Genomic DNA, 13,668 nt, shown 5'->3' with positions numbered 1-13,668 from the left:
GAAACTGCACATGAACCTTCAATCGGAACAAAATGCGTCTTACAGACAAAATGTATCAGCATGATTTCTCACATTGGGGTTGATTTGATTATGTCTATAGGCTTTATTTATTAATGTCACAAGGGGAGGCGATGGCCTCGTGGTATTATCACTAAACTATTAACCCAGAAACTCAGCTAATGTTCTGGAGACCTGGGTTCGAATCCTGCCACAGCAACTTGTGGAATTTGAAATCAGTAAAGCACATCTGGAATTAAGAATCTACTGATGACCATGAAACCGTTGTCGATTGTAGGAAAAACCCATCTGGTTCACTAATGTCCTTTAGGGAAGGAAACTTGCTGTCCTTACCCTGGTCTGGCCTACATGTGAACCAAGGGCTACAGCAATGTGGTTGACTCTGAGCTGCTCGCTGAAATGGTTCAGCAAGCCATTCACTTCAAGGATAATTAGGGATCGGCAATAAATGCTGGCCGGCCAGCGACGCCCACATCCCACAAATAAATAAAAAATAAAAAGTAGGCTTACATTAACACAGCAATTAGATTACTAGGAAAATCCCCTAGTCGCCACACTCCTGTGCCTGTTCGGGTACACTGAGGGAGAATTTAGCATGGCCAATGCACCTAACCAGCACATCTTTCGGACTGTGGGAGGAAACCCATGCAGACATGGGGAGAACGTGCAGACTCCGTGAAGACAATGATCCAAGCCCAGAATTGAACCCAGATCCTGGTAACCACTGTGCCACCGATACACCTAGGGAGAATTGCAGTGCTTCATCTGTCTCAGAAACCAATTTGTTCAGCATAGGAATGGACTTCTTACAGATTTCAGACTATTGTATGGGTTTTGTCTGCTACAATATTGGACAAGCCTGGTTTTATGTTTTCCTGTCTTTCACTCTTCCATGTTACAGGGTTGGATGAATGAAATCTATAACTATGATCCAGAGACCTACCACCCATCGCTGACCTTTTCGGTCTATGTGACGCTGGAGGGTACTGCGCTGAAACTCTCATACCCTCGGACCAACATCTCCAGGCGTGCAACCTTCGACGAAGGCAAACATGACATGGCATTCATCAGCCATCGATCCTGTGACCTAGCTGCCAGCAAGGTGGGTGGGAATGTTCTCTGGAAAATTCTGAGCTTTCCTGGATCTCCTCCCATCAGAATGAGAGCTTTAATATTCTGCAAAGCCTGGTGTATATCAAATATTTTTCTGTACATTCACCCAACAACAGGGGGCTCCAAGTCCACTCTTAGTGTATTTTGTGTCTCAATGTGTGTCAGTTCCACATCTAACATTCTCTGGACCCCCTCAGGAAAGTGACACTGGGTTGCTGAAGAGTGGGTAATGGAGTGGAGTTTGTGGCCATTAGTACTCCCAGAAGCAGAGGGTGCTGCAGAGTCTTTCCTCTTCGGCCTTCATCTGAATGATGCCATGAAGTAATAGCTAGTCTGGGTGGCCTTGGGCAGCCTCCTGTCCAAATCAGCAACTTGGTGGATGGCTTATGAGGAAATTGGCGGAGAATAGATAGAACCATCAAATAAGAAAAATTCCTCACAAACTGGCAAATCTCCCGTACTAGCTGCCAGGCTAAATGTGTTGCTAAGTTTTTGCCTTCATCTCCTCTTCATATTGTGCGAAATATTGGACGTTAGTGCCTTCCCCCCTAATGGTCTGACATTGACCAACATGAGATGTCTGGTGGAATTCTTTGTATTAATTTGTCGCCAGCTCCTGCAGCCCTGAGCGCATAGGATTCACCGAATGGATAATAATAACGAGGCAAGGTTATAAGATGGAAGATTTCAATGCCCCCGTGTGTATTACAAATGGCAAAGCACATGACATGGTTAGTGTGATGTAACATGTGAAATCCCAAAGGATATGACTGAGGTAATGTGCTCGGGAAGGTCTTGTGGTACAGTGGGTAGCAACCTTACCTCTGAGCTCTGGGTTCGACTCCCACCTCAGGACTTGATGACCAAGGAAAGTGCGTTCGTAACACGGTCAAACAGGTTGAGTTTCCATCTGCAAATCCTTCCAAACACGCCAATGGCGGTAAAAGCGGGAGAGATCTTGGTCAGCTTGCTGTGGAGTGGTGTCCCTCAAGCTATAAGCCCCTGGCGATAGACTAGTGACTTGTTCTGGGAATTACTGTCCATGGAGACAGGTGGAAAGTCTGCTTAGGGCACCACAAGGTGTGGGAAGAGAATTGGAATGGATTGTTCCAGGGAATATCCACTGACACTCCGGCATGGGGTGATGGTGGACTGCCCACTCTACTGCTGTCAGCCAAGATCCAATAGGATTCAACACTGATATATTTTAATGGTCTAGACCTTGGTGTGCAGCATTGTCAACTGTGAGCAGCATAAAACTTCAAAGGGACATAGACAAGTTGGTGGAGTGGGCAGATAGGTGGCAGATGAAATTCAATGTGGAAATGTGTGAAGTGATGTATTTTGATGGGAAGAACATGGAGAAGCAATTGAAAATAAGAGGTAAAATTCTTCAGGGGGTGTCAGATCAGTGAGATCTGGATATATCTGTGTAGATCATTGAAAGTGGCAGGACAGGTAGAGAGAGGAGTTAATAAAGTATATAGTAGCCTGGGCTCTAATAATATCAGCATGGAGTACAAGAACAAGGTGGTTATCCTGAACGTATGCAAGACACTGGTTAGGCCTCAGCTGGAATATCGTGTACAGTTCCATGTTTCTCTATTATTCAGTTCACTCTCCTGTCATTCATCTGATGACAATTTTAGCTTTGCTGATCTGGTGATGTTACCTTGGCATTGCCATGGGATCCTTGGAGTTCTGCAGATTCCACTCCCAGCTGCAGCCAACTCTTTCCCCTTGGCTGTAAGCCCAGCGATTACAGCCCTGCACTGTTTAATTTGGAAGAACAAACCGTTCTGCATCTGTCTCCGAGATGTTGGGGGGTCACACTGGCCTCTTCAGTGCCTAGTGCATCAAATCGTCCCAACCTTCCAACCATTCAAATGCAGGGGTTTGTGTCCTGCCCCCTCCCTGTCAAAATAGCTTCCTGGGAGAACGTGATCAGTTTAGTTTGGTGCTGCCACTGGCTATGTGTGAACTGTGTTGGACAAGCTGGATGGGTGCAGCTCCAACAACACTCGTGAAGCTTAACACCATCCAGGACAAAGTAGCCCACTTTAACTGGCACCCCATCCATCACTTTGAACACACACTCCCTCCACCACCAACGCACAGTGACAGCAGTGTGTACCGCGCACCGCAGCAACTCACCAAGGCTCCTCTGACGGAAGCTCCTGCCTGACCCTTGACTATCGTGTTAGACGCAGGGGAAAATCACCAGCTGCCCATGTCCCTCCAAACCATTCTGACTTAATTGGAAATAAATTGCCGTTCTTTCACTGTTGCTGGGTCGAAAGCCTGGAACTCCCTCCTTCCCTAACAGCACTGTGGGTGTGCCTGCACAACATGAATGGCAGCATTTCAAGAAGGCAGCTCACCACCACCTTCTGAAGGCCAGCAATAAGTGCTGGCTTAGCCAGCGATGCCCACATGAATGAATAAAAAAAAGACACACTAGCACAACACTAAACATGATGTAAAAGCAACATGGAGCAGGTGAACATGGGTGTTATTCTTTGTTCTAACTCAAGGAAAGCGAGAACAGAGTCCTTTACTCACACAGTGCGTAATCGATGTATCCTGCTCACTCCCACTCCTAGTGAAAGGAGCTAGTGCAATGTAGGTCAATGGCTGTAACAAAGTGTTGGCTGAATGTATGCTCCAGAAGAACATTGATAGCCAATAGGAAGCATAGAATCCTACAGTGCAGGAGGAGACCATTCGGTCCATCGAGCCTGCACCAACCACAATCCCACCCACATTTTATCCTCATAACCCCATGCATTTACCCTAACTAGTCCCCTACTAAGTAGCAATTTACCATCACCAATGTGCTTAATCTGCACATCTTTCAGACAGAGCACCCAGGGGAAACCCACGCAGACACGGGGAGAACGTGCAAACTCTGCGTAGACGGTCACCCAAGTCAGGAATCGAACCCGGGTCTCTGGAGCTGTGAGGCACCAGTGCTAACCATTGTGTCACCATGCTGCCCTAGAATCAATTGGCATGATTCTGAAGTTTTGTTTGATTTAACTTGAAGGTGGAGAGTAATGTTCCTTCAAGAAATGGAGCGATTTGAGCAGAGGGTTGAGCAGATTATGGAAAGAATGTGTTTGATGAACGAAATGATCTTTTGAGTTTTTAAATCATCCCATCTTTTTTTTCTGTAGGTTTTTCTTGTCCCGCCAGGCTTGGCAAAGAAAAGAATGTGGAATAAGAAGTATCCCATCTGTATTTTCCTCAGAGAGGCTGAGCACTGCAAATTCAGATGCTCTGGAGATAGAGAGCTGAAGGTGGAGACAGACACTGAGGAGCAGAGAGAGAGGCCAGAGAGACTTGCACCGACACCAGACGTCCTTCTGAGACATCCCACAGATGGCGGGGAAAACACACTCTTTCTTTTTGGAAGAACAGGAAGGGAAAAAGAAGAATGGTTTCGCTACTTCCTGCTGGCTTCCAGGATGCAGTCGGAGGAGAGGCAGAGCCCCAGCAGGGATGGTGGGAAACCTGGTAATAGGAATTATATTGATGCTGATCTGAGCACTGACAGACTGGGCCAAACCGGGAGTAAGAATGAGCATCCAGGTGTTGCAACTTAGTGAAGATACATTTTCCTTGGAGGGACTACTACGTACATTTGAATTTAACTAGGATTATGATTAGGATAAAGTACAATGTATTTGTTGCTCCAACGTAAATATCACGCCCCATAATTTGACGCTCATCTCATCCATAAAGATCTGTCTGACCTGTTGCAATTATGAGGTTTAGAAGATTGAAACTGGGGGTAGGATTTTCCAGCCATTTCCAAAACCGGAAAATCCCACCCAAGGTCAACAGACCTTTGCATGGTCCACCCCACCCACTATGACTCCCATGGCGGGCGGGATGGGAAAACTCCCCCCCATATGTTTAATTTAAGGCAAACTGGGAAGGCGATGGCCTAGTGGGTATTATCACCAGACTATTAATCCAGAAACTCAGCTAATGTTCTGGGGACCCGGGTTCGAATCCCGCCACGGCAGATGGTGGAATTTGAATTCAATAAAGAATATCTGGAGTCTACTGATGATCACGAAACCATTGCCGATTGTTGGAAAACGCATCTGGTTCACTAACGTCTTTTAGGGAAGGAAATCTGCCGTCCTTACCTGGTCTGCTCTACATGTGACTCCAGAGCCACAGCAATGCAGTTGACTCACAACTGCCCTCGGGCGCTGGGAATGGGGAATAAATGCTGGCCAGCCAGTGATGCCCATGATCCATGAATTATTTCAAAAAAAGGAGGAGGCCATGTGATCTGTTATGAAGTCTGCTTGACATCAACCCTGGGGCAGTTAAAGCTCAAAGGAAACCTGAGATAGCGTGAGGTGTTCATGCTTGGTGACAATGGCAACAGTCTCTGAATTCACCTTGAGCCTCTCAAAGTCCCAAGAAAGTGTTGAAAGTATTAGGTTATGCTGTAAACAATTGTGCTGCAAATTGTCCATTTTACTTCTAAGATGAAAGCAAGTTGGGAGGGATGGGGGTTGGTGGGGGGTGGGGGGAAGTGGTGGGGCAGGTCAAGTATATCGAATCAGTATTTCAACCTGAAATCAAGGCTAATGTGTTTCATGTTCCCGTGAGGAAGAGTGAAGAGCAAACCATTTTTGAGATCAGGTTACAGGCTTCCCTACAAATCAATGAATAGTACAAGACAGATAGCAGTTTAGGTGGTCAGCAGAGGAAAGAGTCTGTTTGTCTTTGCTGGGTGCAGAAGGGAGATAGTCTGTAATTGAAGACATGTGTCCTGCTGCGGCCAAAAGGTAAGAATCATCGGATGAGGTTTTACTGCTGGTATTGGATTTAGAAAATTCCCCAAAAACCAAGGGAATCATTGAGAGGCAGTCACTTGAAGCTAATACTCAGCAAAATAAGAGGGAATTATGAACCCGCTGGAATCAGGGAGCAATTGCGGATTGTTTGTTATAAGGAAGCTAATTCTGTGAAATGTGTGACAAGTATAAAAGGGGAATGTTCCTTTCTGTATTTGATGAATAAGTCGTCTACAAAAACTGGGTTTACTCAATAGTCATTTGTTACAGCAAAAGTTTATTAACTTTATTTATTAACCAGGCAGAAACACCAAATAGGCAGAGAATAGAGGGATATGGACCATGTGGAGGCGAGAAAATATTAGAGAGGCATCTGTGCCAGCACAGGCGAGGTTGGCCAAAGGGCCTGTTCCTGTGCTGTACCGTACTGTTCTCTAACAAACTCCTTTAAATTAGGGAAATGGGTGAGTGGGACAAGCTGCATTGCTGGTGCAGAGAGCCAGAATGGACTCCTGAGGTTAAATGATTGCCTTCCGTGCTGTAACCAATCAATGATTCAATGTCATTCCTTCGGTGGTTAACTGATGATTCAAGTTTATTTTTAAATGTTATCAATTTTTACAGGGGTCATAATGAATTGGGACTCTTGCAGGATTTCCAATCCACACGCTAAGACAAGCACACTGGGTTTGGACAGAGTTTAAACAAACAAGATCTCACAGTGAAGTTTGCTGTATTTGTTGAAAGGTTAAAGTGGCTTTGTCATTGCTTAAGCACTCCTTGATAAAGAGAACATGTCTTTGGACGCCTTGGAACTATTAGCAAAGTTTAACTTGAAGGCAAAATTAGAAATAGAATTTGTAATGGGAGCGAAGGAGACTGAGATAGGTGAGGTACCGGCTCAATGTTGGAACATGGAGGAACGATAAAAGTCATCCAGATAAAACACAAGTCAAGTTGGCCAGGATTCAGTGACAAATGAAGCAATCTGAATTGGAAAGGGATGGAGAAAAGCTAAGAATTGAACTTGAAAATGAAGGAAAAATGCAAAACCTTGAATTAGAATGTCAAAGAATGAAAAAATAACCAGGAATCTTTGAATTGTCAAGAGAGAGGGAAGGTAGAAAATTTGAATTGTGTGGTACAGGAACGGGAAGTATCACGTTATTTTGACAATGGGTCAGGTTGAATGCCAGATTTTGCATTGGCAAGGACTATTTAGCTAGTGTCTAAATTCAGTGAGTAAGGAGTTGAAGTGTATTTTGTCTCAATTGACATTAATTCCTCCAAAGTTACAATGGCTGCAAGAAATTTGGACGATTTTATTGCAAAGTGTTTGGGTAGCTTTGGAGATTTATTCAACTTCTTCTGATGACATTGTGGGAGCACGGTGACACAGTACTACTGCCTCACAGCACCAGAGCCCTGTGTTTGATTCCAGCTTGGTTGCCTGTCTTTGCGGAGTCTACATGTTTTCCCTGTGTCTGTACGGTGCACAGGTTTCCTCCCATAGTCCAAAGATGTGCGGGTTGGATGGATTGGCCATGCTAAATTCTCCCTCAGTGTCAAAGGGGACTAGCTAGGGCAAATGAATGGAGTTATGGGGTTAGAGTGTGAGTGAGATTGTGGTCAGTGCAAACTCGATGGGCCAAATGGCCTCCTTCTACATTGTAGGATTCTATGATTCTAACTATCTGCAGACAGTGATGACTGCTGTATTTAATGTGTACAAACTGGTTCCAGACGCTTAGAGACAAACACTAAGAAACTCAAGGAAGGAACAGAATCAGGAATTTGTGGAATTTGGTAAGAATGAATGAATTGGAGAAGAAGAATATTTCCAATACCTTGCACAATTATATTTTTGCTTGGTTGACAATTAGCTCCAAGTATTTTATTCATCATGAGTAGAGTATAAGGTTATAAACAGTCAGTATATCCAGGGGAGATCTTCCTTTTGTGCCCTCCTGATGCACAATCAGCAAGCAATTTTAACTTTAAACAATGTTCCTTTTTTTTGTGAGATGTGGCTGTTGGAGGCTGGGCCAGCATTTACTGCCCATCCTTGAGGACATTTAAGAGTCAACCACATTGCTGTGGGTCTGGAGTCACAGTCATGGCCAGGTAAGGATGGCAGATAAGGGTGGCTTGGTGGCACAGTGGATAGCACTGCTGCCTCGCAGCGCCAGGGACCTGGGTTTGATTCCAGGCTTGGGTCACAGGATTTTGCATGTTCTCCCCATGTCTGCATGGGTTTCCTCTGGGTGCTTCAGTTTTCCCCCACAGTCCAACGATGTGCAGGTAGGGTGCACTGGCCGTGTTAAATTGCCTCTTAATGTTCTGGGATATGTCGGTTGGAGGGATTAGTGAGCTAAATATGTGGGATTACGGGGATAGGGCCTGGGCAGGATTGTTTTCAGTGCAGATTTGATGGGCTGAATGGCCTCCTTCTGCACTGTAGGTTTCTATGATTTCCTTCCCAAAAGGACAGTAGTGAATTAGTTGGGTTTTTACTACAATTGACAATGGTTTCATGGTTATTAGTAGACTTTTAATTCTAGATTTTTATTGAATTCAAATCTTACCACCTGCCGTGGTGGGATTTGAACCTGGGTCCCCAGAGCATTACCCTGGCTCTCTGGATTACTAGTCCAGTGACAATACCATATGCCACTAGCTTATAATGAATATCAGGAGAGGTAGTTTACATCCAAAATGAAACTGACATCACTAGGCTGCAATTTGGGAAGGCTTTTCTTTGCTCACTGAAATATTTCAATTTATTCTCTAGATCTCACTCAGAATCTCGGCTCCAGCCCATTGGGGAGATTAGTTCACAGCGATAACAGCAGCAGAGACAGCACAGAAGATCTCCCTTCCCTTTTCAAAACCAAGGACTTGGCTGGGAACATCAGGCAAAAGATTCAGCTGGATTACAGCACCTACATGTCAAAGTTGACCATCACCGACAGCTCCAGCCCATTGCAGAGCCCTGAGCATAGCACCAGCAGCAGCCCCACCAAGAACCAGGTAAGGGACCTGAAGCTGCTGGATCCCAGAGCTTGTGAAGCTAAGCGGTCAGCATCTCAGTGACGTGGGCACCTCTGGCCCACTGAGCACGGTAGACCAAGAGGAAATGCAAAGCGCCCTTTAATCTCACCGCTGTGCCAATCAGTTAGTGCCATAATGGCCTTTGCTACCAGATTATTGTCAAAGGCAGCACGGTGACATAGTGGTTAGCACTGCTGCCTCACAGCGCCAGGGACCCAGGTTCAATTCTGGCCTTGGGTGACTGGGTGGAGTTTGCACATTCTCTCCGTGTCTGCGTGGGTTTCCTCCGGGGTGCTCTGGTTTCCTCCCACAGTCCAAAGGGTTAGGTTGATTGGCTATGCTAAATTGTCCCTTAGTGTTAGGGGATTAGCAGGGTAAAGATGTGGGATTACAGGGATATGGCCCAAATGGGGATTGTTGTCGTTGCAGGCTCAATGGCCTCCTCTCCACTGTGGGGAATCTATGAAGTCCATGATGGACAAAGCAAGTTGAAATGTTGGTTAGAAATGTCACTCACTTCTATCTTAGGGAAGTTCAAACAATTGTTTGCAGTGATTATTTAAAACCTTCTAAAGCATATTCCCCTCACCCACATTCACATATACATTTTGTTGTCCACAAACACGGCGTGGGGTGATTTTCCCATGATGCTGTGCTGATTTTGTAGCACGGTGAGCTGGGAGAATCTCGTGGTGGGCGCTGCACAGGATTTGCGCATGTGATGCTGCGATAGCATCTCCCAGCGCCGGATTTCTGGCAGCATCTACCCCACACTGGAAATCAGAGGGGAGGCAGGGTAAGTATTTAAATCCTCATTTGAATCTAATTTAAATATGATTAGCAGGTCCAGGACAGAAGCCTGCAAGCGCGCTAGCCTCTCCCCCTTTGCCAGAGTGTTTCACCCCAGCAGGGTTTAGTATCGCTCCTCAGTTTTGGGGAAACTAGCGACCTGACCCTGCTGAAGTGAAGGGGAGTTAATCGGGTCCCCCCAGAGGGTCAGGCAGTGATGGGGGAAGGGGTGGGCTGGTGCCTCCTGGGCAGTGGCAGCTGAGCAGTGCCAGCCAGGGCCCCCGGCACTGCCCAAGAGACAAAGTGTCAATGCCCATCAAGCATAGGGCAGTGCCAAAGGGGTGGGGCATATGGGGTGGAGACTAGGGGGCAGGGCCTGATGGGGCGGTGGGCGTAGGAATGCTTGGTGGGGGTGAGAGGTCCCGCTGCCACTCTGCATAACAATGGATGGGGAAAGGAGGGAGGCCAGCAATCGGGACGGGTTGTGGGGTGGGGGGGTATCAGCCAGGGGGCAGTCAGCCTGCTGGGGGAGGGGGGAGTTGTCACTGCAGGTTGGGGGGTGGGGCAGGACTGTGGAGGATGTTATTGTCGGGAGGGGATGGAGTCGCTGGAGATTGGGGTGGGCTGGGCGGGGTCAGGGCCGGGCCCAGGAACGGTCGGGGTGGGGGGCCATCGATCAGGCTGTAGGGTGGCGGGACTGGCCAGCGATCGAGAGGCCATCAGTGCAGGGTTACTGCACATGCACCGATCTCAGGCACTGACAGATCGACATACACAATTGTTCGCTCAGTGCTATGTTACCTCGACAGTGGGAATGGACCCAGCTCACTGAAATTTAGTGATATACACACTGGTGGCCTCCGCAGTTGCAGAGTGTAGGAGATTCTCCTCTGAACTCCCACTGAAAAAAACCAACGTGAATTACTTCAGTTTTCCTGCGAATTCGACACTTTGAAACTTTCTGGGAGAATTCCATCCCAGGACTTTTTTTTAACATTGCTGATTTAGCCTTCATTTTATTGTAAACTAACATAAGAACATAAGAAATAGGAGCAGGAGTAGGCCATCTAGCCCTTCGAGCCTGCCCCGCCATTCAATAAGATCATGGCTGATCTGTCGTGGCTCAGTTCCACTTTCCCGCCCTCTCCCCATAACCCTTAATCCCCTCTCTTATCAAAAACCCATCAACCCGCGTCTTAAAAATATTTAGCGAGGCAGCCTCCACCACTTCAACGGGCAGAGAATTCCAGAGATTCACCACCCTTTGAGTGAAGAAGTTCCTCCTCAACTCCATTCTAAACCACCCCCCCTTTATCTTGAGGCTGTGCCCCCTAGTCCTACTGTCCTTTCTGAGCGGGAAGAATCTCTCCACCTCTATCCTATCCATCCCATTCATCATCTTATACGTCTCAATGAGATCTCCCCTCATTCTTCTAAACTCTAACGAGTACAAGCCTAGTTTATTCAGCCTCTCCTCATAGCTCAACCCCCTCAACTCCGGCATCAGCCTAGTAAACCTCCTCTGCACTCCCTCCAAGGCCAAAATATCCTTGCGTAAGTACAGCGCCCAAAACTGCACACAGTACTCCAGCTGCGGCCTCACCAATGCCCTATACAGCCGCAGCAAGACCTCCCTACTTTTATATTCAATCCCCCTCGCTATGAAGGCCAGCATCCCATTTGCCTTCCTGACCACCTGCTGCACCTGCAAGCTGGGTTTTTGCGACTCATGCACAAGGACCCCGAGGTCCCTCTGCACCGTCGCCTGCTGCAGTTTTTCGCCCCGTAAGTAATAGTCCTTCCTACCATTATTCCTACCAAAGTGGACCACCTCGCACTTGCCAACATTAAATTCCATTTGCCATTTCCTGGCCCATTCGCCCAGCCTATCTAGATCCTTCTGCAGACTCTCCACACCCTCCGCGCAATTTGCCGTTCCACCAATCTTGGTGTCATCAGCAAATTTTGACACCATACATTCGGTTCCCTCCTCCAGATCATCTATATAAATGGTAAATAGCTGAGTCCCCAGCACCGACCCCTGAGGCACTCCACTAGTCACCATCCGCCAATCCGAATAGCACCCATTGACCCCCACTCTCTGCCTCCTATTTGACGACCAATCCCCTATCCACGCTAACACCCTACCCCCAAATCCATGCCCCCTTACCTTCTGCAATAACCTCTTGTGAGGTACCTTGTCAAACGCCTTCTGAAAATCAAGGAAGACCACATCCACCGGCTCTCCTCTATCCACTGCCCCAGACGCATCCTCATAGAACTCCAGTAAATTTGTCAGACACGACTTCCCCTTAACGAAACCGTGCTGCGTCTGCTCTATCAAGCAATTCCCCTCAAGATGCCTCGCTATTTCCTCCTTGTTGACGGATTCTAACATTTTACCTACAACAGACATTAAACTAACCGGCCTATAATTCCCTGCCTCATAACCCTAGGATATGCCCTGCCTTATAGCCCTAGGATATGTTTAAAATATGTGTAAGTGACATTGTGCACTGCTTTGGGAAGGTTTGTCCCTGTTTATTCATTCAAGTTATTAACCTCTTCCTTGTCAGAGAGTCAGTGCAGACTCGATGGACTGAATGGCCTCCTTCTGCACTGTAGGGATTCTATGATATATAAAGTTGTGGAAGGCCTGGTAACCTGACCAATATGAATGCTGCTGCCATGGCCTTTCAGTATCTTTAGGCAGGTCAATGATTTGTCCATCGCTATGCTCGGAGGGTCAGGGAGATATTATGGGTTACCTTCATCTATACAATGAGACAGTAAAGATTCTTTCAACACCAGGTTAAAGTCCAACAGGTTTATTTGGTAGCACGAGCTTTTGGAGCGCTGCTCCTTCATCAGGTGAGCCAATGTTGTGAGACTTCTCACTGTGCTTACCCCAGTCCAACGCCGGCATCTCCACATCATGTATACAAGAGGAAGCCACTTGAACTCAGTGTCCTATTGCTGTCAACCCAGGATTCAGAGATGGAGTTCCAGCCTCCAATGACTACACCTGCCTGGCATGGGATCAAACCCTGAACCTTCTTATCACAAAGCATAAAATTGAGCTCAAACACCAGGACTAAAGCTATTTAACATTGGACCCTTTAAACAGGAGACACTTAAATATTGGAGGTACCAGAGCTAATTATGATATTGTTACTCCTTTTTTTCTAGGACTGATGCAGGTTGCTAGGTTTTTGAGTTATTGCCTAGCAACCACTAGGAAATAAAGCACTGTAAAGTAAGCTCAAGTGAATTAATTACAGTAAACCAGTAATCAGAAACACACTTAGCTTGAGGCAAATTTGGGTTAGGAATCTACGATGCTGCTCGCATAGTTCTTTATTGAGATGGACCTCTTAATACAGCACACACTGAGGAATGTGGGAAGATAGGAACAGAATTAGCCTGTCCGTTCCTTGAAAGGCTACCTCCTTATCCCTGAATGCCTTCGGTTAACAGGAATCTGTCAATGTCAGGTTTGGTTAAAATTAAAAGTTAAAGTTTATTTACTAGTCACAAGTAGGTTTACATGAACTCTGCAATGAAGTTACTGTGAAAATCCCCTAGTTGCCACATTCTGGCGCCTATTCAGGTACACTGAGGGAGAATTTAGCATGGCCAATGTACCCAACCAGCACAGGGGAGGAAATTGGAGCACCCAGAGGAAACCCACACAGACATGGGAAGAATGTGCAGACTCCACATAGACAGTGACCCAACTGGGAATCGAACCCAGATCCCTGGCACTGTGAGGCAGCACTGCTAACCACTGTGCCACCACGCTGTCCCTAATAAATTGAATGGAATGAATCAGCTCGCATGATCATAGGCTTCCTACAAGTTATTCCATCTTTAAGTA

At 46.6% G+C, this 13,668-nt stretch overlaps 1 protein-coding gene across 1 annotated transcript in view; it reads left to right on the top strand.

Annotated features, from left to right (window-relative positions):
• The window catches only part of tex2l (testis expressed 2, like), a 100,449-nt gene that overhangs the window by 53,668 nt on the left and 33,113 nt on the right, over window positions 1-13,668 (top strand). The window contains exons 3-5 of the mRNA XM_080206074.1: window positions 920-1,120; window positions 4,308-4,647; window positions 8,743-8,981. Coding sequence (XP_080062200.1) covers window positions 920-1,120; window positions 4,308-4,647; window positions 8,743-8,981 — 780 coding nt within the window. The remainder of the gene's footprint in view (window positions 1-919; window positions 1,121-4,307; window positions 4,648-8,742; window positions 8,982-13,668) is intronic.

Source organism: Carcharhinus amblyrhynchos, chromosome 18 (assembly GCF_965287045.1).
Source record: "Carcharhinus amblyrhynchos chromosome 18, sCarAmb.v2.hapA, whole genome shotgun sequence".
NCBI classification, from domain to species: Eukaryota; Metazoa; Chordata; class Chondrichthyes; order Carcharhiniformes; family Carcharhinidae; genus Carcharhinus; species Carcharhinus amblyrhynchos.
The sequence above is the reverse complement of the archived record's forward strand: the minus strand, read 5'-3'. Positions and strand labels throughout refer to the sequence as shown.